The following is a 25,695-nucleotide window of genomic DNA, read 5'->3' as shown; positions in this document are numbered from 1 at the left end:
AGAGATGCGCTGAGCCCCCCCAGGAACTACAAACGCACCTTGAACCCAAACATGCACCAAAAGCATGGCTGTTAAGTGGGAGCAGCTGACCAAAAACGAATTACATTAGTACATAGCAAGGAAATGAGCAGCGCTACTTAAAAACAGATATCAGATAACAGTTGTGCCTGGATGAGTGAATCTGTAAATGCATTTGTTTGAACATTTGCATGTGAGAGTGCGAAGGGTTAATAGATTTTTGCTGGATTCTACAATTGTATCTGAAGAGAGAAAGCTCCCCTAATTGAGCCGTTGATGGGAACAAATCAATAATAACCTTCAGATTACTTACGATCCCACAAATCAATTCAAATGATTGCATCTGAGAAAAATACTGTATCGTAAAAGCAAACCTGAAGCAAAAACAGAAAAAAAAACAAAAAACAACTTATGATGTAATGAATTGTATGTGTATTAGGGGTAAGGAATAGAGCATTAGTAACAAGTTAAGAGTCTCAATTTTTGTATTTGTTTTATAGCTTGTTTTAATAACATTGCATCATACTGTCACAGTTGCAGTTTTAAAATAGCACTCTGTCTTTTAGGCTGCTTTCACAGTGGGACGTTACAGGCACATGTTAGTGCAGCCTGTAACGCAGCCCAACGCACAGCAATGAAAAATCAATGGGCTGTTCACAGTGCCCACGTTGCGTTACATTGTAACGCTGGACGTTCAAAGAAAGTGCAGCATGCTGTGCGTTATAGGTGGTTTTAGTTGCGTTAGACTGTTTGCACATGCTCAGTAAGGGGAGAGTCCACTATTGTTCCTAGCCACATGGCTAATTAATATTCACTGCACTGTAGTGTTGTCCAGATCATGAACCATTCGGATCTTTCGGATGTCTGGAAGAAACAGGAACTGCAGCTTCTGTGCACAAGCACAATCTTCCTGCTGCATCTCTCCCTTCCCCATTAGCACCCTCAATGTGCCCTCATTCTCCTGCACCTCTCACACTGCTGCACCCCTGCTTCCTGCTTCCCTAGTAAAATGTTTCAAAGATCCGGATCTTTTCAATGATCTGATTCAAATCATCCGAATCATTAAAAAGATTCAGACTTTCCAGGATAGCACCAAGAGCCTCATAACACGGCTCAATCTGACATCCAACTTCAACACCACCATGCATTGCGTTAGGGGCACATTATGCGACCTTAACGTCCCCTAAAACGCAACGTCTTGGTGTGAAAGGGGCCTTAAGCTATAAAACAGAACAGAAATAATGACAATTTGAACTTTCCTGCAGTAAAACATTATCTCAAGCTGTCTCTCACTGTTTGTTGGCCGTTTAATATGCACCTTGACAGTACTATTACTCACAGATTCATGTTGTACTGCCCTGTTTGGATGGTAATGACTGTTGCACCGTTATTGTTGAACATGCCTTCTATAGTCTTTTCTTTTTCTTGCAGGGATTCAGTTTTGCTCCGAAAACGGATAGAATGCAGCGGCCTGACCCCATCCGAGCTGCTGGGGCAACAGATGGGCAGCCTGGTGGCTCCACTACCCCCGGACAAGCAAGGTGAGTTCCCAGAGGAAGGGCTGCATGGGGTTCCATATCGGGGTACAGAGAGCAGCTCAGGCATATCGGGGAAGGACCTCCAGGCTCTGAGTTATACGGATTGAGGTGGGGTTACACTTTAGTCTAAACGGAAAATGGCTGCACTTTTCTGCCGAAGAATCTGCAGTCTCTGCAAACTTTTGGCCAACAGCCAGCTGACTCGGCAATAGGGAATCTATATAACACTGTCGTGAAAAAAGCCTGCAGAGCCGATGTTTTCCTTCACCCCAGCAGGAAACCGCACATTACCTCCACTCCCCTGCAATTCTACGTAGGGAAGTGTTATGAGCGTTTTTGTGAAAAACGCATGTGAATCCTTGCAAGTTTGATTCCTGCCTCAGATTAGGCACATACTATTGCCATAGTATGCACCTAGCCACAGAGCAGTGAGAAAAGCTATCTGTCAGACTGTTGTCCAGCGCTGGTGAGGCGAGGTCTTCCGTCAGGTGATCCTCAGCCATCTCTAGTCACATGACCTGTTCTGTTTCCTTCTGGGCTGGTGAACACCAAAATTGCAATCGCTAGCACTTAGCAATAGCTATTTTGTAAAGTGATTTTCAGAGCCATTTTTGAATGAATTATGTTTTTTGCTCATTCAATCAAGCTGAATCGCTACAAAAAATGCTACATGCAGCACGTTTGCGATTATATCACAACGCTGCTGTCGGATTTGCTGCTGCCTGGTAACTGCTTGCTGCTGCCGGGTAACTGCTCGCTGCTGCCTGGTAACTGCTCGCTGCTGCCTGGTAACTGCTCGCTGCTGCCTGGTAACGGCTCGCTGCTGCCTGGTAACTGCTCACTGCTGCCTGGTAACTGCTCGCTGCTGCCTGGTAACTGCTCGCTGCTGCCTGGTAACTGCTCGCTGCTGCCTGGTAACTGCTCGCTGCTGACTGGTAACTGCTTGCTGCTGCCTGGTAACTGCTTGCTGCTGCCTGGTAACTTCTTGCTGTTGCCTGGTAACTGCTTGTTGCTGCCTGGTAACTGCTTGTTGCTGCCTGGTAACTGCTTGTTGCTGCCTGGTAACTGCTTGTTGCTGCCTGGTAACTGCTTGTTGCTGCCTGGTAACTGCTTGTTGCTGCCTGGTAACTGCTTGTTGCTGCCTGATAAATGCCTGTTGCTGCCTGATAAATGCAGTTCAACTGCCCGCTGAGCACACAGTTCAACTGCCCGTGGGAAAAAGGCTGTCACCTAGTAATTAGTAGTTAGAGATGATCAATAAGATGCAGATAATTATAACTTGCATGCAAGTTGTATGCAATGTGGACCTGGACCAGAATCAGGTGTAATTGCATTGCATTGGTCCAGTTTCAAGCTGGCTGTAAACTAAATTTACATCAAGCTTATATTACTGATAACCTCAAGAGTTAATATGGTCAATTGTATGCATGCAAATGTCATACAAATTATATGCAGCTTGGAGTCTGGGCAATCAAAATTGCCTGGAACTTGGAATGGCCGGGTTCTGAGCTGCATACAATTTGCATTAGGCCTCTTTTCCACGGACTGTTGATAGTGAAATGCCTTTCAAACTCTCACAACTGCTCACTGCTGCCTGGTAACTGCTTACTGCTGCCTGGTAACTGCTTGCTGCTGCCTGGTAACTGTTCGCTGCTGCCTGGCAACTGCTTGCTGCTGCCTGGCAACTGCTTGCTGAGAACACAGTTCAACAGTCTGTGGAAAAGAGGCCTTAGATATGCATGCAAACCAGAGTTAGGCCTATTTTCCACGAACTGTTTACAGGCAGTGAAATGCCTCTCAAACTCTCACAACTGCTCACTGCTGCCTGGTAACTGCTCACTGCTGCCTGGCAACTGCTCTCTGCTGCCTGGCAACTGCTCGCTGCTGCCTGGCAACTGCTCGCTGCTGCCTGGCAACTGCTCGCTGCTGCCTGGCAACTGCTTACTTCTGTCTGGTAACTGCTTACTTCTGTCTGGTAACTGCTCGCTGCTGCCTGGTAACTGCTTACTTCTGTCTGGTAACTGCTTACTTCTGTCTGGTAACTGCTTACTTCTGTCTGGTAACTGCTCACTGCTGCCTGGTAACTGCTTACTTCTGTCTGGTAACTGCTTACTTCTGTCTGGTAACTGCTTGCTGAGCACACAACTCAACAGTCCGTGGAAAGGAGGCCTTATGTAAATGTAATTCCTTCCACCAATAAACCCCCTTCCTGGTCATTTTGTAACAATTTTGTATTTGAACCATTTTCTGAGTGTGTTTTTTGTCTTCTATGTTGCAGTTGTGATTGTTCCGCTGCTAGAGCAGGATGGAGGGCGGGTCGTGTGCGTCATACTGGTGAGTACCACCCACTGCGCTTCCTGTGGGCGGGGCAAGGTGTGCCTTACAACTGCTTTAATTGCTAGTTCATTCTACTGCTTAATTGTAGCAAGCTATCAGAGAAACAGTCAACATGCATACAAAATAACATTTAGGTTTTGCAGTATAAACATGGCCATAGACTTGTCAATTTTTTCCATCGATACATTAATTTCATTAAATCTGCTATAAACTGATGTTGCAAACAAGATCAGCGGAGGGATGGGAGCATGTTACTAGCGGCGTTCAAATCTATTGAAGATCTGTAAAGAGTGTATGGAGGAATTTGCACAAATAGATCCCTCTCTGCTAAGTTAATGATCTGAGAGGGATCTCTCTGTTTCAGCAGATCCCCCTCCTCTTACCGCCGAAGCGTCCTAAACTGGCCTCGCCCTCCCACAAGTCATGTGGTTATTGTGCTGGCACAGTGCATGTCATAGGATGGCCAGTCCAGCTGAGATTCCTTCTTGCTTCTTACTTCCCATTGGCTGTCAGTGATTATAGGGGGCGTGGCTGTGGTTGGGTTTGTAGTTAGTGAATCAGCCTCCTCCATGATGTGGACCATGCTATTATAGTTACCATCTGTCTTATGGTGGTCCTACACGATTCAACCAAAACATTGGAATTCCTATTTTTATTTTTATTTTTTTTAATAAAAATTATTGCGTACATAGAATTTCAATTTATTTTGCTTGTTACATAGTTACATAGTTATTTGGGTTGAAAAAAGACATACGTCCATCGAGTTCAACCAGAGAACAAAGTACAACTCCAGCCTGCTCCCTCACATATCCCTGTTGATCCAGAGGTAATTTGACCAAATTTCCTAGATCCTTTTTTTTTTTTTTTAACTCCTCAATAGACTGTGGTGGAAAATCCTGATATTTTTTTCTGTAAGTGAATTTGTGTAATAGGTTGATATTACAGTATCTATCCATTGAATTTTTTGAATGCTTTGAGTCTTCCAGAAGTGATGGGAAGAACTGTTCACTGGCGAGCAGTCCCTGTGTAGTGACCTCGGGACTACTTCCGGGTCAGTAAGGTCAGTCAGTAGTGTGCAGGCGCTATTCCGGCAGTGTGTGTCCTTGATCCCGCGCCCGAGGCCAGGCGTGCTCTGTGCATGACGTCACACAGAGTGCTCCCAGCCGTGGGCATGCAGTCAATGACACGCACCGCCGGGTTAGCGCCTGCGCACTGCTGACTGACCTGGAAGAAGTCCCGAGGTCACTACACAGGGACTGTTCGTCGTGTACAGTTCTTCCCATCACTTCCCTCCAGTAGTATAAAGTGTTTCAGTAGTTACTGATCTGGTGACAGGCAGCTTTTCCTTCTCCCAGAACTCTGGAAGAGTGGGTGGATCATTACCTGCTTTTTTATTTCTTTCCCTCATTTATTTAGAACAATCTAGCTGATTATTATTATCTCCTGACCACTAGTTTGATGACTTTTAATTAATTTTGACGCAGTTGCCCGATCAGTATCTAAGCAACTGTTTTCACCGATTCCATAATCCTGTTAATGAGGAACTTTCATTCCGTTCTCTCTCTGTTTTTTTTTTTTTTTTTTTTTTTTGTCTCAGAAGATCACCCCAATTTCTTTTGGCAAAGATGATAATAAACGAATTATTGTGCAACTTTATAGTCTAAAGATGGCCATACACTCTTTAGATTAGCAGCAGATAGATCATCAGATAGATTTCTGATCTATCTGATGTGTTTAGGAACATTTTTTACTAGGAACAGATTTCCAATAGATTGTATTGAAAATCGATCTGATGGCATTGTTTTGCCATCAGATTTTCATTAGGTCCAATGCAAAGTGACAAGCAATCTCTATAGATTGACCTAGCTTTTCCAGCATGTCAGATCGATCAAAATCGTCCGCAAATCGATTGTTCGGTCAATCGATATCAATCAAAATCGGCCGCTAATCGGCTCAGTGTATGGGCCCCTTTAGAGCCCTCAGTATGCTGTATATCACTGTTTTGTAATTGCTAAGATGTGACTTTTTTTTTGGGGGGGGGGGGGGGGGGGAGGTGAAACGAGGCTTCTGTAGGTAAAATTCCTACCTAGATATGTTTGTCACATGACCAATAGCAGAGGAGTACAAGCTCTTTGTTTCAGACTTTGTAGTTGTGGCTGCGACTGCTTTGATTCCACCGTCACCACTATTTAGAACACTAGGGGGCAGATAGAGTTCTGAGCACAAGGGGGTGGGGCAGAGACTTCGACTGCAGCATGTGACCGAGGCAATCTGTGCTGCAGGAAGAGGCAGGGATCTGACTAGGTATCTTACAAGTGATCTTATTTGACACCAGCTAATCAGGAAGCTTCTAAACAGACAAAAACAATGTAGTATGAGAGCTATACCTACACAGTCTATTCTATGGAGCTGAACTCCACATCAGACAGAAATCTTTGCAAGATGCTGCACACACAGATGCTGTACACATGCAACAGATCAGTATCTGCAAAAGATCTGTTCCTGCTAAATGCATTCATAGTCTATGAGATCTGCAGATCATCATACACACCTTGTTTAACAGACATTCATCTGCAGATCAGATCCACCAGGATGGATTTTCAGATCTGCAGATGATTGCTTGATCTGCAGATGAATGTCAGTTAAATCATGTGTGTATGATGATCTGCAGATCTCATAGACTATGAATGCAATTTGCAGGAATGGATTTTTGGCAGGAACAGATCTTTTGCAGGAACTGATCTGTTGCATGTGTACAGCATCTGTGTGTGCAGCATCTTGCAAAGATTTCTATCTGATGGGGAGATCAGCTCCATAGAATAGACTGTGGAGAGTATGGCTCTCATACTACATGAAGGGTGGTAAGATTGGCCTGTGATCTTTCATTTTCCAAAGACTATGGTCTGATGTGAGCCTTTACTGCCTACACAGGACACACAAACAAATTCAACTCTTGGAACAGAACCTGCATGTGCTTAGGGGACCATCTGTAAATCATTTCATTGTATTATTTATTTATTTATTTATTGTATTTATTTATAAATTAAATAAAAAAAATTTGTATTCTATAAGAAAAATTGACATCTACTTCATATGATAATGGAATGAAACTATTCACAGGGGGTCCCCTTCTTCCAAACAGGTTCTGTTTCCTGAAATCGTGAGTTGAATTTGTTTGTAATTGGAGTTGTGTTATACACACAGAACGTGGATAAATGATTTACTTTCGGACAACTCTGGATTTGGACATTTTGGGTTTTTTTTCCATGTGCTTTTAGGCCACTTTTAGGGCTGGAACCCACTGGAGCGCTTTTTTGAGCGTTTAGGGAGCGCTTTAAATCGCTAGCGATTTCCCTAAACGCTCTGCCAATGTAAATAAATGTAACAAATTCCACAGTAGCGATTGTGATCAGTAAAATCGCACGTGCAGGACGTGCAGCATGTTGGGAGCGTTTGCGCTTCAATGTAAAGTACTGAAGCGCTGGCAAATCGCTCGTGAATCAATACACATAGTGATTTCTGTGCGATTTTTAAATGTCTGCAAACTGTAAAAAGACCAATCAGAATTAAAATCGCTAATCGCAAATTGCTATCACAACTGCTGGCAAAAAGCTTACACTTTTTAAAATCGCTCCCAAAATCGCCAGGAAACGCTCATGAAATCGCTTATAAAACACTAAAAATGCTAGCAATTGCGCTAGCGATTTGTAGTGAGTTCCAGGCCTCACCCTGCCTGCGTTCTTGGTGGTTTTTGCTTTAAGTGGACATCTATGTTAGTTTTAAACGTTTTATTGAAGATTTTCATAAGAAAACAGAAGTGCTTTTGTATTAGCCCTTGGCAAAGGGCGTGTTCACATAGATCACATGTTAAATGAACAAAACAATTTTAACAAAAACAAAAATATTCAGTAACTTGGCACAGAAATCATGAGACAGGTTATCAGAGAGAAGATTTCCTCTGGGTGGGGTTAGAAGGATAGGGCACAGGATCTCAGGCCTGTTGAGGCTGCTGCAGACAGCCAAGGCTGCCAGGTCCGAGTAAAGGACAACGTTGTATCGTTAAGAATTGCATTCAGTCTTTCGGATATCAGAATATCTTTTATTATGTGGTCTGTTAATTCTAGGGAGAGAGAGGGCTTTTGCCATTGTCTGGCAATGTGCAATCTAGCCGCCTTGGCTACATGCTGCGCTAGCCGATGCATAGGGAATTTCCATTTTTGGGGTTTGTTTCCAAGCAAGAGTTGAAACGGATCAGGAGATAGGGGGATTTCTAGGGCTGTGCTTATGGCGGATGCGATTTCTTGCCAGAATTTCTGTGCTACTGGGCAGAACCACCAGATGTGTGCCATATCACCTTTTTGTCCACAGCCTCTAAAGCACATTGGTGATGTGGCGTTTGAGAATCTATGGAGCTTTTGGGGAGTTAAGTAGGTACGATGAAGGATCTTATAGTTTGTCTCAATATGGGAATAATAATTACTGCCCCTAGTTAGCGTGAGGCAACAGTTTGCCCAGTTTTTTTCTGGTAGTGTCTGTCCTAGGTCTCTTTCCCAATCTATTATTGGTTTTAGTTTAATGAAATCGTGAGGTTGTGAGATTTCTGAGTATATGTATGAGATCAATCCCCCCTCCAATGGTCGGAGTGAGCACCAGGCTTCATATGGGGTACGAGTGAGGGAGGTATTAGGCTCTATTTTGAAGGATTTCAGGAAGTGAAACAGTTGTCTAGCTCTGAAATATTCAGAGGGCGGGAAGGAAGTAGTTGAGCAAAATTGTTGCCAGGAAGGCATCTTGTCATTGGTCAAGATTTTCTGTAAGGAGGTAAATCCTTGGGATATCCACCACTGGAATGCGCGGGGTTCGAGACCCGGCGGGAAGGATGGATTGTTGAATAGTGGGAGTTGTTTTGGAAGGGGAGATTGTAGTTGTTTAGTTAGCTTAATGCGGTTCCATATTTGTAGTGAGTGGGCTGTCAAAGGAGAATTGAGTAGGAATTTAGCTGGTGGAGGTTTCAGTGACCATTGGAGAGAGGAAAATGATGCTGGGTACAGTAGGGCATCTTCAATATCTGCCCACAGGGGGCGGTTGTGCTGTGAGTGGATCTGGGCTATCTGTGCTATTTGAGCTGCACGGTAATAGTTAAAGAGATCCGGAACTCCCATTCCCCCTTTTGATCTATTCATGAACATTGTTTTCTGGTTTATTCTGCTTTTTTTATTATTGGAGATAAATTTAAAAATATGTGATTGAAGAAGCTTTAGTGCTGTTTTAGTGACTTGGATCGGGAGCGTTCTAAATAGGTACAGAAGGCGTGGTAGTAGGTTCATTCGAACTGCTTGAACCCGACCTGTCCAGGATATAGAGGGGGAATTCCACCTGGAGAGTTCCCGTTGTAGCTCAGAGAGCATTGGTTTATAGTTAAGCTCAAATAATTTTTTGGGGTCGGCGGATATTTTGATACCTAGGTAGGTTAGGTATTTTGTTTGAAGTTTAAGTCCTAATTTGGAGGCTAAGGATGTCGCGCCGTGTGGAGTAAGATTTGTTAGGAGAATTTCCGATTTATTTATGTTCAGGCATAGGCCCGATATGGAGCCGAATTGTTTAACTAATTTAAGCAAGTTAGGGACAGATGTGTGGGGGGAGGTCAATGTTAGCAGGAGGTCATCGGCAAATAGGTTAGCCTTATATTCGGTGTTGCCTACTTTAAGGCCTTGTATGTCAGTAGATAGTCTGATTTTGCTAGCAAGTGGCTCAATGATTAGTGCGAAGATTGCTGGGGATAGGGGGCATCCCTGTGGACATCTATGTTAAAGTGATCCTTAAGTCAACTGAAAAAAATGAGATTTACTCACCTGGGGCTTCCCTCAGCCCCCAGCAGCCGATCGGTGCCCTCGCAGCTCCGCTCAAATGTCCCAGGACCCGCCGGCGAGCACTTCCGGTTTGGCCGTCACCGGCTGACAGGCATGGGAACGCGAGTGATTGTTCGCGTTCCCATCCTGTATATCGCCCCCTATGCAGCTATTGCGGCCAGGAGGGAACGCGAACAATCACTCGCGTTCCCATGCCTGTCGGCCGGTGACGGCCAAACCGGAAGTGTTCGCCGGCGGGTCCTGGAGCGTCAGAGCGGAGCTGCGAGGGCACCGATCGGCTGCTGGGGGCTGAGGGAAGCCCCAGGTGAGTAAATCTCATTTTTTTCAGTTGACTTAAGGATCACTTAAAGGCAGAGGTAGAGTGCTTCTTTAGGTGTCTTCTCTCCAGCTTCCTGTAGATTCCCTGGATCTGGCCACACCGTGCAGCACCGTATCTCCAGCATGAAGTGTGTGCGACCTATTCCATATATGACATATAGCATTTCCTAGAAGAGACATTTGTAGCCTATTCCTAGAATTACTTGTCCATGGGAGAGAGCACTTTCTGATAATTATCAGCACTCCAATCCTCTATATTCCATCCAGCGCTAAAAGCAAACTTCAGCCGCTTGTTTACCAGATGATCAGAGAGAGAGAGGTCTCTGCTCCAGGCAGCTATTCCCAGTAATTGCTGCTAACAGGCGACTCCCTCTAATGGCAACCCATCATCCTCTGCAGCACCAGATCCCGGACTTACTGCATGCCGCCACAGACTAAACCAAAAGTGTCCCTATACTTGTGCCTTATCCTCCCCAAACTGCCCGCTGATCAGTAATGCAATTATAATCCATTATTTCAACTACACTTGTATACTGTATATACAGCCCTGAAAACTTCACTTTAGAATTAGGTGTGTATACTGTATATACACATTATCATGTTTACTAGCGCTGTGAATGATTCTGCACACTAGCGTGCCCCTTTCACTGCCAGGTAAGTGCAACAATTGGTAAATGGGAACATGTGTTCCCAAAGCCAGTCCAAGTGCCTGATGAATGAATGATCACTGCTGCAGTGAGTAGCAGTGATCATTCATTGAAAATGAAAGTAGAAACAGACTCACTTCCTGTTCTAAGTACACAGGATAAAGTGTGGGGACATCTAGTTGATAAACAGTAACATATGTGGCTCCTCCTTGTTCCCCGCAATCCTTTCTCCCGTGTCCGCTCCTAACAGCCGACAGCCTGCTTGCATTCTTCCCAAATTTTAAACTATTCAGCTCCTGGTACAAATGCCCTTAACAATAGGAATGGTAGGTGACACACTATAGTGTAGGAGGAAACAGGCAGACGGCAGGTGAGCTCTAAATACAGCGTACACTAGGACAGAACAGGGTCTGCATTCAGGACCAGCTGTTACCCTGGGTGTAGAGACACTTAACTCCGCCCCCAAACTGGTGGTAAGCTCCACCCATGGCTGTGAAGTTCCGCCCCCACAGTCATGTGCTGTAATTCTTCAAAGGGACAGGATGGAGATGCTGCTCCATGTTTAGCCCCACCCAGACATACAAGAAGAGAGATTCAAGTGGTAAGTTATTCTCTCACTGTCTCCTCACTGCCCTGCATCATGCAGCCCTGGCTCTCTGCCGTGGTGTCCGCTATTTATAGCCGTAGACCCACCCCACCCGACTACTTTTTCATGCCACCCGGCTAGAAAAAAATTCTGGGGAGAACACTGTTCTCTGTGTGTTGCTACAGTGCCTCTTTAGCCATGCACCCACAGTCACTTACTGTTGCCCTGAACCATCTTTAATCAATCGTAAGGGTGACATATCAGGGAGTAAGTGCTGTACAGCCACACTGTTAAGCTATAACTGATGTGTGTGTGCTGTTCTATGGAAAGGGGAGGAGGGACGGAAGGCAGGGAATGAGTGAGCAGCGTCCTGAAACTCGAACGGAAAAACGCAGCACGCCCGCTAGTCATGTGGCAGCTGTACACATACTAGATTAACTAAGCACAAAACAGATTTAATTTTCAAACACATTGTTATACTTGTAAAAGAGAAATTGCTCATTAAAACGTAACTTTTATTAAAAATGTATATAAAAAGCCTACTATACTACTTGTACAATAAACTCCGGACCTTTCAGCACTCATATACTGCTCCTATAGTCAGGTCTGCTCTGCCTTTCAGACAAAATCAATGTAATCTTTTACTAACACATCACCCCACCATAACCCAACATGTTTCACCCCATAAGAATAGGGGCTTCATCAGGGGTACATATATAAGGTGCAAAGTGCTTAAAGGGACACTTAAGTAAAAAAAAATGAGTTTTACTCACCTGGGGCTTCCAATAGCCCCCTGCAGCTGTCCGGTGCCCTCGCCGTCTCCCTCCGATCCTCCTGGCCCCGCCGGCAGCCACTTCTTGTTTCGGTGACAGGAGCTGACAGGCTGGGGACGCGAGTGATTCTTCGCGTTCCTGGCCACAATAGCGCCATCTATGCTGCTATAGCATATATCATATACCATATAGCAGCATAGAGGGTGCTAATGTGTCTGGGAACGCAAAGAATCACTCGCGTCCCCAGCCTGTCAGCTCCTGTCACCGAAACAGGAAGTGGCTGCCGGCGGGGCCAGGAGGAGCGGAGGGAGACGGCGAGGGCACCGGACAGCTGCAGGGGGCTATTGGAAGCCCTAGGTGAGTAAAACTCATTTTGTTTTGTTTGACTTAAGTGTCCCTTTAACCACTTCCCGTCCCTATGACATCAAAATAAGTCTCTGCACTCTCCTCCTTACAAAATCTTAGATAACACTGTATATTTATCTCTAACCTGATAACATCACTACAGAGTTGTAAAGTAATGACCGCAAACCCCTCTCCTCCTCCCAGGGAATTCAATAGCAGAGTTAATTAGTAAACAAATGTAAAATACACATTTCAGGAGCAGCCAGTAGCAGATTGTATACATTACTTAATTGTTACATCCAATACATTCTTAAAACAAATGGACTGTTTATTTAACCACTTGAGGACCACAGTCTTTCTAAACCTTAAGGACCAGGCACTTTTTTTCCATTCAGACCACTGCAGCTTTCACGGTTTATTGCTCGCTCATACAACCTACCACCTAAATGAATTTTGGCTCCTTTTCTTGTCACTAATAAAGCTTTCTTTTGGTGCTATTTGATTGCTCCTGCGATTTTTACTTTTTATTATATTCATCAAAAAAGACATGAATTTTGGCAAAAAAATGATTTTTTTAACTTTCTGTGCTGACAGTTTTCAAATAAAGTAAAATTTCTGTATACATGCAGCGCGAAAAATGTGCACAAACATGTTTTTGATAAAAAAAAAAACCCATTCAGTGTATATTTATTGGTTTGGGTAAAAGTTATAGCGTTTACAAACTATGGTGCAAAAAGTGAATTTTCCCATTTTCAAGCATCTATGACTTTTCTGACCCCCTGTCATGTTTCATGAGGGGCTAGAATTCCAGGATAGTATAAATACCCCCCAAATGACCCCATTTTGGAAAGAAGACATCCCGAAGTATTCACTGAGAGGCATAGTGAGTTCATAGAAGATATTATTTTTTGTCACAAGTAAGCGGAAAATGACACTTAATGACAAAAAAAAAAAAAAAAGTTTCCATTTCTGCTAACTTGCGACAAAAAAAAAATGAAATCTGCCACGGACTCACCATGCCCCTCTCTGAATACCTTGAAGTGTCTACTTTCCAAAATGGGGTCATTTGTGGGGTGTGTTTACTGTCCTGACATTTTGGGGGGTGCTAAATTGTAAGCACCCATGTAAAGCCTAAAGGTGCTCATTGGACTTTGGACCCCTTAGCGCAGTTAGGGTGCAAAAAAGTGCCACACATGTGGTATTGCCATACTCAGTAGAAGTACTATAATGTGTTTTGGGGTGTATTTTTACACATACCCATGCTGGGTGGGAGAAATACCTCTGTAAATGACAATCTTTTGATTTTTTTACACACAATTGTCCATTTACAGAGTTATTTCTCCCACCCAGCATGGGTATGTGTAAAAATACACCCCAAAACACATTGTACTACTTCTCCCGAGTACGGCGATACACACATGTGTGGCACTTTTTTGCACCCTAACTGCGCTAAAGGGCCCAAAGTCCAATGAGTACCTTTAGGATTTCACAGGTCATTTTGCGGAATTTGATTTCCAGACTACTCCTCACGGTTTAGGGCTCCTAAAATGCCAGGGCAGTATAGGAACCCCACAAATGACCCCACTTTAGAAAGAAGACACCCCAAGGTATTCCGTTAGGAGTATGGTAAGTTCATAGAAGATTTTATTTTTTGTCAAAAATTAGCAGAAAATTGATTTTTATTGTTTTTTTCACAAAGTGTCATTTTCCACTAACTTGTGACAAAAAATAAAATCTTCTATGAACTTACCATACTCCTAACGGAATACTTTGGGGTGTCTTCTTTCTAAAATGGGGTCATTTGTGGGGTTCCTATACTGCCCTGGCATTTTAGGGGCCCTAAACCGTGAGGAGTAGTCTGGAAATCAAATTCCGCAAAATGACCTGTGAAATCCTAAAGGTACTCATTGGACTTTGGGCCCTTTAGCGCAGTTAGGGTGCAAAAAAGTGCCACACATGTGGTATCGCCGTACTCGGGAGAAGTAGTACAATGTGTTTTGGGGTGTATTTTTACACATACCCATGCTGGGTGGGAGAAATAACTCTGTAAATGGACAATTGTGTGTAAAAAAATCAAAAGATTGTCATTTACAGAGGTATTTCTCCCACCCAGCATGGGTATGTGTAAAAATACACCACAAAACACATTGTACTACTTCTCCCGAGTACGGCGATACCACATGTGTGGCACTTTTTTGCACCCTAACTGCGCTAAGCGGCCCAGAGTCCAATGAGTACCTTTAGGCTTTACAGGGGTGCTCAAAATTTAGCACCCCGCCCACTTGCCAGGACAGTTAACAAACCCCACAAATGACCCCATTTTGGAAAGAATACACGCTAAGGTATTCCATGAGGGCCATGGTGAGTTCATAGAAAATGTTATTTTTTGTCACAAGTTAGCGGAAAATGACACTTTGTGAAAAAAAAAAAAAAACCACAAAACCACAATTTCTGCTAACTTGTGACAAAAAATAAAACATTCTATGAACTCACCATGCACCTCACGGAATACTTTTGGGTGTCCTCTTTCCAAAATGGCATCATTCGTGGGGTCTGTCCTGGCATTTTAGGGTCTCTGCAATCATTACATGTATGGCCAGTATTAGGAGTTTCTGCTATACTCCTTATATTGGGCATAAGGGTAATGCACTGTGGGCTGAAAGGAAAAATTAACGTCAAACAATCAATCAATGTGGATGAAAAAATATCTGCCAAAAAATTTTGGAGAAAAAAAAAAAAAAAAAAAAGAGGAAGGCGTCTGCCAGGACATAGGAGCTGCCGCCCCAAAAATCCAAACCCACCAGCTCGTATGCCCTGGCAAACCTGATTTATCCATTCACACCGATCGATGTGGATGAACAAATCATTGCCAGAGTTCTTTTTTGATACAAAGTGTTTGCCAAAGCATATGAATCCCCAACACCACTCCTCGGCCCATATGCCTCGGCAAACGTATCTTTTTGACTGCGGAGGAGAAATCTCGTCCTGCAGCGCTGCATGCACCGACTTATGTGTAAGCTGACAGACGCGCATTGTTCTGTCAGGATGCACCATCAGTGCTGCAGCTGATTGGTCGGTCTGGATAGAAAAAAGAGAGAAGAAAAAAGACAAAACAATACAAAAAGGAGGAGAAGGCGTCTGCCAGGACATAGGAGCTGCCGCCCCAAAAATCCAAACCCACCAGCTCGTATGCCCTGGCAAACCTGATTTATCCATTCACACCGATCGATGTGGATGAACAAATCATTGCCAGAGTTCTTTTTTGATACAAAGTGTTTGCCAAAGCATATGAATCCCCAACACCACTCCTCGGCCCATATGCCTCGGCAAACGTATCTTTTTGACTGCGGAGGAGAAATCTCGTCCTGCAGCGCTGCATGCACCGACTTATGTGTAAGCTGACAGACGCGCAATGTTCTGTCAGGATGCACCATCAGTGCTGCAGCTGGTTAGTCGTTCGCTCGGTCCACCTGGAAGGTTATTGGATGGAAAAAGGAAAAAAAATACAAAAAAAAAACAAAAAACAGGCAAGCAGCAAAGCAATTACTTCATTAACATTAATAAACTGAACTTTTTTAATAAAAACCTTAACATTGCAAACTAAACATTAGCTTCTTTGCTTACCTGTTTTTTGTTTTTTTAACTTACCTCCCGAGGACAAACCTCTCCTCCCCCATGGGACAATGTGCGAAGTGCAAATCGCACAGAGTTGTGGCGAAGTACATTACGCATTTTGTCCCAAGTGAAAGGAGAGGTTTCTGGCAGCCCTGTGTATTACGCTCTCTCAAAACCAGATGTTTGGTTTCACACTGCATATTGACATATCCGGTGGGTCGAGCCCGCCGCACCGTATCGTCCAAAACAGACCTTCAGGGAATACCACAAGAGTAGCATTCGGCCTAGTAATGAACTGCGTCGCCATAGACTAACATGACTTCCGGGCCGATCGAAATTGCCACAGAAGCCACGCAGTAACGTAGGCATGCACTAGTGTTGAGTCAAGCACTTCCGGCGTAGGGGGGGACCGCAAAGTGTGACTTTCGCTAGGCATTTTGCCCTAACGCATCGCAGCAGTGTGAAATAGCACTGAGAGACCCTTGTGTGCCTACCGCTGTGTCTGTAGTTCCCTACTCTCTAATAGTGTACCTGCTCATGGTACCTCTCAAAACACTCCCCTAGGCATAGTCCAGGCTGGTCAGGGCAGCGGGGACAATAAACAGTGGTGTCACGCCTTGTTCCAGCCCTGCTGCAGACACGACAGCGTTTTCTTCGGATTCGGTGACCTGGGGTACTTGGAATCGGATAGGCGTAATGCCTTCCATGCAGCCTGCTAGTTGCATCTTGGGGTTGGGCCCGGGCACCTCCTGGATACAGGAGTTCCATAGTGATCTGTCTCTGAAATTGTAGAAACGATCCAGTTCTCCCAGCCTTACTGTAGAGAACAAAGCTGTTGTAAACTGCCAATTGAATTAAATAAAAGGACACTTTTTTATACCAGCGCCTTGTTTTGCGGGAAAGTAAATAGGGCGCTAACCTCTGGTCATTGAAGTCCACCCCTCCCATGTTGGTATTATACTCGTGGACGACAAGGGGTTTTTCAATGACCTCAGTTCGCCGTTGAATTTGGACTGTCGTGTCTGCGTGAATGGTGGACAGAAAGTAAACGTCCCTCTTGTCCTTCCATTTCACCGCGAGCAGGTCGTCAGCACTCAATGCGGCCCTCTGCCCCCGTTGAAGTTTGGTGGTAATGAGCCGTTGGGGGAAGCCCCGGCGACTATGCCGCACGGTGCCACAGCATCGGATTCCTTCTAACTTTAAGTGCTGATAGAGGGCCACACTTGAGTAGTAATTGTCCACATAAAGATGGTACCCCTTCTGGAACAAGGGTGACGCCAAGTCCCACACAACCTTTCCACTGCTCCCCAGGTAGTCAGGGCATCCGACCGGCTCCAATTTGGAGTCTTTTCCCTCATAGACTCTAAAATAAGATGTATAGCCTGTGGCCCTTTCACAGAGCTTATACAGTTTCACCCCATACCGGGCGCGCTTGCTTGGGATGTACTGTTTGATGCCAAGGCGCCCGGTAAAACGTATGAGGGACTCATCTACGCAGATTTGCTGTTCAGGGGTATAAGCATCTGCAAATTTTGATGACAGGTGGTCTATGAGGGGCCGCATTTTGTGGAGCCGGTCAAAAGCAGGGTGGTCACTTTCATGACAGGTTTCATCATCATTGAAGTGCAGGAAGCGCAGGATGTTCTCAAATCGTGTCCTGGACATGGCAGCAGAGTACAAGGGAACATGTTGTGATGGGTCTGTAGACCAATAAGACCGCAACACATTTTGTTTGATTTGACCCATGTTTAAGAGAAGGCCCCAAAAAATTTTAAGTTCGGAAACTTGGACTGGTTTCCACCGAAATGGCTGGGCAAGGAAGACATTCGGATTGGCGGTTAGAAATTGTGTGGCTTTACGGTTGGTCTCTGCCACGACTAGGTCTAAGAGATCCTGGGTGATGAACAGATAAAAAAAGTCTAGGGGCGATCCTAGATTATCTGTCATCACCTGGACTCCAGACTGGGCGGTGAAAGGGGGCAGTACGGGTGCGGCGGTATCAGGGGATTGCCAATTTGGATTTGCCAGCACCTCTGGTAAACTAGGGGTAGTACGGGCCCGTCTACTTGATGGCTGCGACTGGGGTGTTACTACACGTGCCACCGAACCAGTTTCAACTTCCACGCTGGTGCTCGCCACTTCACCAGGGTGTACGGAAGTACTGGTTCTAGGTCCAGGAGATGCTGTGCTGCCTGCCCCACCATGAAATCTCAGACCAGCACGAGCACCACTCTGCTGCCCTTGAGGCTGATCCTGCGCCACCTGCGGTCCAACGACATGGGGTGTGGTACGGCTGGCTCTAGCCGGGACCTCAACCTCGTCATCACTATCGGTCAGTGAGCCACTGCTCAATTCAGGTACAAACTCTGACCCAGATGATTCGTCGAATGGTTCGTCCCAATCGTCCTCATCCGACTGGGCCATGTACCTGAGAACCTCATCATCGGAATACCCCTTTTTTGCCATGGTGGACTGCTAAATTTAGGGGGTATTCCTCTGAGACTACCCAGAAAAAAGAGCACCTACTTAGCGAAAGGGAGTATTTGAGCGGTAGAAAGCTGTGATCACTGAGTTTTGATTAAAAAAAAAATCAAAACTGATGTTTACAGTGCACAGCTAGTGTACAGTGGTTTTTGCAGTGATCAGAAAAAAAAATTCTGTCACTGCGGTGGGGTGGGCTGAACGCAAGTGCAGGCGAGCGATCAGACCTGATCGAGCAAACACTGCGTTTTTTAGTGGATCCTAGTGACCCTAATAGATCTGACTGCGATCAGTAATGATCACTTACAGATACTATATAGTAACAATGTTGATTAGCGACAGTGATGACGCTAATTAGTGACTGTGGTGCAGTGGGCTGAGCACTAACTGACACTAACAAAGGGGCCTAGCTAACTGGCCTAACTGCTAACACTAGTGATACTAAAAAAGTGACAGTTTCCACTGATCACTGTTTTTAGATCACTAGGATAGTGACAGGGGGGTGGTGGCGAGTGGGGAATCAGAAGCAATCAGAAACAATCACAGGCCAATCACGGGACAATCAAAGCCAATCACAGGCCAATCACGGGACAATCACGGGCCAATCACGGGACAATCACAGGCCAATCACGGGACAATCACAGGCCAATCACGGGCCAATCACAGGCCAATCACGGGGCAATCACAGGCCAATCACGGGCCAATCACGGGCCAATCACGGGCCAATCACGGGCCAATCATGGGCCAATCACGGGACAATCACAGGCCAATCACGGGACAATCACGGGCCAATCACGGGACAATCACAGGACAATCACAGGCCAATCACGGGACAATCACAGGCCAATCACGGGACAATCACAGGCCAATCACGGGACAATCAAATACAATTACGGGACAATCAAATACAATGACAGCACAATATGACAGCACAATCAAATACAATGCACTGGGAAGGTGATTGGGGGGGGGGGGGGGTGGTCTGAGGGCGATCTGAGGGTGAGGGGGGTTGATTAGGTGCCCGCACGGGGCAGATTGGGTCCTGATCTGATGGGTGGCAGACACAGGGGGTGACCGATGGGAGGTCAGTGAGTGATTACAGGGGAGAATAGATGTAAACAATGCACTGGGGAGGTTATCAGGGGGGGGTCTGAGGACAATCTGGGGGTCTGGGTGGGTGATCAGGTGCCCCCAAGGGACAGTTTAGGGTCTGCTCTGATGGGTGGTGGTGACAAGGGGTGATAGACAAGTGACAGACAGGTGATAGACAGGTGGTCAGTGGGTGAGGCAGATGCAGTACAGTATACAATGTACAGGGGTGGGGGGCTGGGGGGGGGGCTGGGGGGATCTGAGGGTAGGGGGGGTGATCAAGGGACCCTAGGGGGCAGTTAGGGACCTAATCTAAATAATAGCGTCGGCAGATAGTGGCAGGGGGTGATTGATAGGTTTATTAGGGGGTGCTTGGGTGCAAACTTGGGTCTGCTGGGGTGGTCAGGGGGGGTTCTGAAGGCTGGGGTGGGCGATCGGGGGGTCTGTGGGTGTAAAAAACCTGTTCTGTGCTTGCTCTAACAGGGCTGCCTCCTCCTCCGAGATCCGTGCGAAGATGCGTGCAGAGGAGGAGGAGGCAGCCTGTATAATACACTTTGTTACGTAAACAAAGTGTATTATACAATACTATTGGCCAGATCGTATTTTTAAACCCCGCCGGCGCTGCTAATTGGCCGGCGGGGTATCGGGCAAGGTGGGCGGGACCTTTCGCCGCGGGGAGCGCGCGTCATAGATGACGCGATCGCTCCCCGGACACGCCTTAAGGACCCGCCGCCGTCAGGCGTATTGCGGTCCTTAAGGCGTCCACTTTGCCGCCGCCCATGGGCTGTGGGCGGTCGGCAAGTGGTTAAACAGGAGGGATAAACAAATACATTGTGTGGGTTAAATGTACAATAGAACTGTTTAAATTAAAGCTATAGTGTATGAAAGTGGATAAATGATGTATTTTTTTTCCTTATCTTCCTTTTAAAACGCATATAAAATAAAGTAATTACTAACAGAGGCGTAGCTAGGGTTTTCAGCGCCCGGGGACAAAGACTATTAATGCGCCCCCTAAGGTGAAGGGCCGTGACCAAATGTGGGCGTGGTTATGGGTGCTCCACATTTGGTCACGCCCCTTCAAATGTACATGGAGGTTAGCAGGCTCACGCTCACCCACCCTCCCTCAGTATGTACCTTCCAGCATGTTCCAAGACAAATTCAGCAATCATGAGCCCCCCCCCATCAAGACAAATTCTGCAATCATGAGCAAACATGAGGCCCCCAACATGACCAACTCAGCAATCATGAGGCCCCCAACAAGACAAATTTAGCAATCCTGAGGCCCCCAACAAGACAAATTCAGCAATCATGAGGCCCCTAACAAGACAAATTCAGCAATCATGAGGCCCCTAACAAGACAAATTCAGCGATCTTGAGGCCCCCAACAAATCATGAGGCCCCCAACAAGACAAATTCAGTAACCATGAGGCCCCCAACAAGACAAATTCAGCAGTCATGAGGCACATAAATAGACAGCATTTCACATAAATAGGCAGAATGCCCCCTTAATATGGTAGACACCTCTCACCTGGCAGCAGTTTCCCAAAATACACTCAATCTGACAGCAGTGCTTCCCCAAAAATAGGTAGCCCCAGGTCTATAGGTGTCCCCAGAATAGGTGGCCAGCAGTATAGATGTCCCCAGAACAGGTAGCCAGGGGTAGAGATGTCCACAGAACAGGTAGCCAGGGGTATATGTGCCCAGAGTAGGTAGCCAGGGGTATATATGCCCAGAGTAGGTAGCCAGGGGTATATGTGCCCAGAGTAGGTAGCCAGGGGTATATGTGCCCAGAGTAGGTAGCCAGGGGTATATATGCCCAGAGTAGGTAGCCAGGGGTATATGTGCCCAGAGTAGGTAGCCAGGGGTATATGTGCCCAGAGTAGGTAGCCAGGGGTATATGTGCCCAGAGTAGGTAGCCAGGGTATATGTTCCCAGAGTAGGTAGCCAGGGGTATATGCCCAGTATATGTAGGCAGGGGTGTATGTGCCCAGAGTAGGTAGCCAGGGGTATATGTGCCCAGAGTAGGTAGCCAGGGGTATATGTGCCCAAAATAGGTAGCCAGGGGTATATGCCCAGTATATGTAGGCAGGGGTATATGTGCCAAGAGTAGGTAGCCAGGGGTATATGTGCCCAGAGTAGGTAGCCAGGGGTATATGCCCAGTATATGTAGCCAGGGGTATATGTGCCCAGAGTAGGTAGCCAGGGGTATGTGCCCAGAGTAGGTAGCCAGGGGTATATGTGCCCAGAGTAGGTAGCCAGGGGTATATGCCCAGTATATGTAGCCAGGGGTATATGTGCCCAGAGTAGGTAGCCAGGGGTATGTGCCCAGAGTAGGTAGCCAGGGGTATATGTGCCCAGAGTAGGTAGCCAGGGGTATATGCCCAGTATATGTAGCCAGGGGTATATGTGCCCAGAGTAGGTAGCCAGGGGTATATGTGCCCAGAGTAGGTAGCCAGGGGTATATGCCCAGTATATGTAGCCAGGGGTATATGTGCCAAGAGTAGGTAGCCAGGGGTATATGTGCCCAGAGTAGGTAGCCAGGGGTATATGTGCCCAGAGTAGGTAGCCAGGGGTATATGTGCCCAGAGTAGGTAGCCAGGGGTATATGCCCAGTATATGTAGCCAGGGGTATATGTGCCCAGAGTAGGTAGCCAGGGGTATATGTGCCCAGAGTAGGTAGCCAGGGGTATATGCCCAGTATATGTAGCCAGGGGTATATGTGCCAAGAGTAGGTAGCCAGGGGTATATGTGCCCAGAGTAGGTAGCCAGGGGTATATGCCCAGTATATGTAGCCAGGGGTATATGTGCCCAGAGTAGGTAGCCAGGGGTATATGTGCCCAGAGTAGGTAGCCAGGGGTATATATGCCCAGAGTAGGTAGCCAGGGGTATATGTGCCCAGAGTAGGTAGCCAGGGGTATATGTGCCCAGAGTAGGTAGCCAGGGGTATATGCCCAGTATATGTAGCCAGGGGTATATGTGCCCAGAGTAGGTAGCCAGGGGTATATGTGCCCAGAGTAGGTAGCCAGGGGTATATGCCCAGTATATGTAGGCAGGGGTATATGTGCCCAGTATATGTAGGCAGGGGTATATGTGCCCAGAGTAGGTAGCCAGGGGTATATGTGCCCAGAGTAGGTAGCCAGGGGTATATGCCCAGTATATGTAGCCAGGGGTATATGTGCCCAGAGTAGGTAGCCAGGGGTATATGTGCCCAGAGTAGGTAGCCAGGGGTATATGCCCAGTATATGTAGGCAGGGGTATATGTGCCCAGTATATGTAGGCAGGGGTATATGTGCCCAGAGTAGGTAGCCAGGGGTATATGTGCCCAGAGTAGGTAGCCAGGGGTATATGTGCCCAGAGTAGGTAGCCAGGGGTATATGTGCCCAGAGTAGGTAGCCAGGGGTATATGCGCAGTATATGTAGGCAGGGGTATATGTGCCAAGAGTAGGTAGCCAGGGGTATATGTGCCCAGAGTAGGTAGCCAGGGGTATATGTGCCCAGAGTAGGTAGCCAGGGGTATATGTGCCCAGAGTAGGTAGCCAGGGGTATATGCCCAGTATATGTAGGCAGGGGTATATGTGCCCAGAGTAGGTAGCCAGGGGTATATGTGCCCAGAGTAGGTAGCCAGGGGTATATATGCCCAGAGTAGGTAGCCAGGGGTATATGTGCCCAGAGTAGGTAGCCAGGGGTATATGTGCCCAGAGTAGGTAGCCAGAGGTATATATGCCCAGAGTAGGTAGCCAGGGATATATGTGCCCAGAGTAGGTAGCCAGGGGTATATGTGCCCAGAGTAGGTAGCCAGGGGTATATGTGCCCAGAGTAGGTAGCCAGGGGTATATGTGCCCAGAGTAGGTAGCCAGGGATATAAGTCCAGTATATGTAGGCAGGGGTATATGTGCCCAGAGTAGGTAGCCAGGTCAGGTGTCCCCCTCCCCAGCAGAAGGGGAGCAGCGCAGAGAAGAGCTGCTCTCCCTTCCTCGCTGTCCCCTCCAATGTCCGGGTGGCTGGCAGCGGCGGGCGGAACTTACCTCCGTCTCATTGCAGCGGCGGATGGATCTGCCACTACTCTGGTCTGGTCCAGACCAGAGCAGCGGCTGCGCACCCGAACTTCCGCCCGCCGCTGGAGCGAGACGGAGGTGAATTCCGCCCGCCGCTGCCAGCCAAGAGCCACCCGGACATTGGAGGGCACAGCGAGGGAGGGAGAGAGCACCTAAGGTGAGGGAAGGAGGGGGGATATGGCCCCCCTTCCCCACCGTCCGCACAGCTCTCTCTCTTCTCTGCGCTGCTCCCCTCCGCCGCCAAAAAAAATAAAAATAAAAAAAACCCCGCAGCACAGCCAGGCGGAGGGCGCCCTTGGGGACCAGGCGCCCCGGGGCACTTGTCCTACCCCGACCCCCCCCTAGCTCCGCGCCTGATTACTAATAACAAATATTAGCCACAAAAAGTCTTATTTGTCCTAAAAAAAACAATATATAGATCATTTAGTTGTAATAATTATTGATAAAGTTATTGCCAAAGTAATCAGAGCTGAGCTAAACTGTGAAAATGACCAGGGTAGGGAAGTGGTTAAAGGGTACCTGAGATGGGCAATGAGGAAAAAAATATACATACCCGGGGCTTCCTCCAGCCCCCTCCCTTGCCGTCCTCCTACACCTTCTGGATATTCGGCAAATCGCCCCGGTTAGTCCTCCAGTCAGCGCAAGGGCAGTCTGTCCCTGCAGCCCCCCCCCCGTCTGCGCTTACAGTTACACTATACCCAGAAAAGTAAAGCTGCTTTTTCTAGGTGTAAATGTTCTATAGCAGATGTAAGTGTTGAGGACGGGAAGAAGGCTTGATGCTAAGCACTGCAGGCAGCATTAACCTGCTCCGCATCTCCCTCTCTGCCAGGTCCTCAGAGCCGCTGCCATGGAGACATCACTCGCAGTATTTAATGCTGGACGTGGCTTCTCTACTCCATTCATTAAGCCCTATTTACCTGACTTACTTCTGCATCGCACTGCAGGCTTGGAGCTCCCGTTCATTTAGCCTCCACATATATAAGAAGTTCAGTTTTAAACTCTGTACATAACAAGTGCCGCCAGGCCAGCCTGGTACATGACCACGAGAACTCCGCACATACTGCATCCCGGACACACAAATGCAGCTTTATTTATTACGGAAGGCGGTGACTACACGAACGACCCCTGAGGAAGGAATATAACGCGAGTGCCAGAAGGCCGGATGATGAACATGACAGCAGTAATCTTAAGAAAATGCTGTCCGATATCAGCTAACAAGTGATTCAAGTTAAATGTATTCATAGGACATGTCTCACCACAGTAAGGTTATGTACACACACTTGGTTAAACTCGGCCGAGCAGGAGCGTACCAACAACCCGGGGGGCCCTTCATGCAAAACTGAGTCAGCTGGACCCCCTGCAAAACCAATAACCCCATCACCACCACCGATATAGCTGGGTGCAGTTAATGCATGACGCTGCTGTACTCTGCATCTCCCAGCGGGCCCCCCACTGATGGCGGGGTTTGCAGGGGATATTGTTACGTCCCTGTGACCAAGGCAACTGATAATGAGTACTTCTGTCAATAAACTAGCGTGTGTATAGCGGCCCCGATCCCCCTAGATGTGTTGCGTGATCTGCTTGGCAGAATGACTTGGCTAAGCGCTGGCCGAGGGCACAATGCAGGTAATTTGGTTCACCGAGTGGCGCCTGGTAATTTGGCCCTTATGGTAGCTTACCAAGCAAAAAGTCCTAAGAGAATTCAGGCGGGTGCCCCCCCTACATGCCAGACACCTCACGCGTATCACGGTGCTATGCCGCTCTATCAGAGGTCTAGACTTATAATGTCACACCTGTCATTCAGATATACTCACCTATAATACCCTAAATTTAAAGGACAACGGAAGTGAGAGGGATATAGGCTGCCATATTTACTTCCCGTTAAACAATACCAGTTCCCTGGCAGCCCTGCTGATCCATTTGGCTGCAGTCGTGCTTGAATAACACCAACAACAAGCATGCTGCTAATCTAGTCAGATATGACAATAATGTCAGAAACAGCTGATCTGCTGCATGCTTGTTC

At 46.8% G+C, this 25,695-nt stretch overlaps 1 protein-coding gene across 2 annotated transcripts in view; it reads left to right on the top strand.

The window, feature by feature from the left end:
• Positions 1 to 25,695, top strand: part of PDE2A (phosphodiesterase 2A) — a 549,912-nt gene that overhangs the window by 324,185 nt on the left and 200,032 nt on the right. For both annotated transcript variants that reach the window (XM_068266568.1, XM_068266567.1), the window contains 2 exons: positions 1,450 to 1,559; positions 3,835 to 3,890. In XM_068266568.1, coding sequence (XP_068122669.1) covers positions 1,450 to 1,559; positions 3,835 to 3,890 — 166 coding nt within the window. The remainder of the gene's footprint in view (positions 1 to 1,449; positions 1,560 to 3,834; positions 3,891 to 25,695) is intronic.

Source organism: Hyperolius riggenbachi, chromosome 2 (assembly GCF_040937935.1).
Source record: "Hyperolius riggenbachi isolate aHypRig1 chromosome 2, aHypRig1.pri, whole genome shotgun sequence".
Lineage (NCBI taxonomy): Eukaryota > Metazoa > Chordata > Amphibia > Anura > Hyperoliidae > Hyperolius > Hyperolius riggenbachi.
Note: the sequence above shows the minus strand (reverse complement) of the source record. Positions and strands in the feature narration are given on the sequence as shown.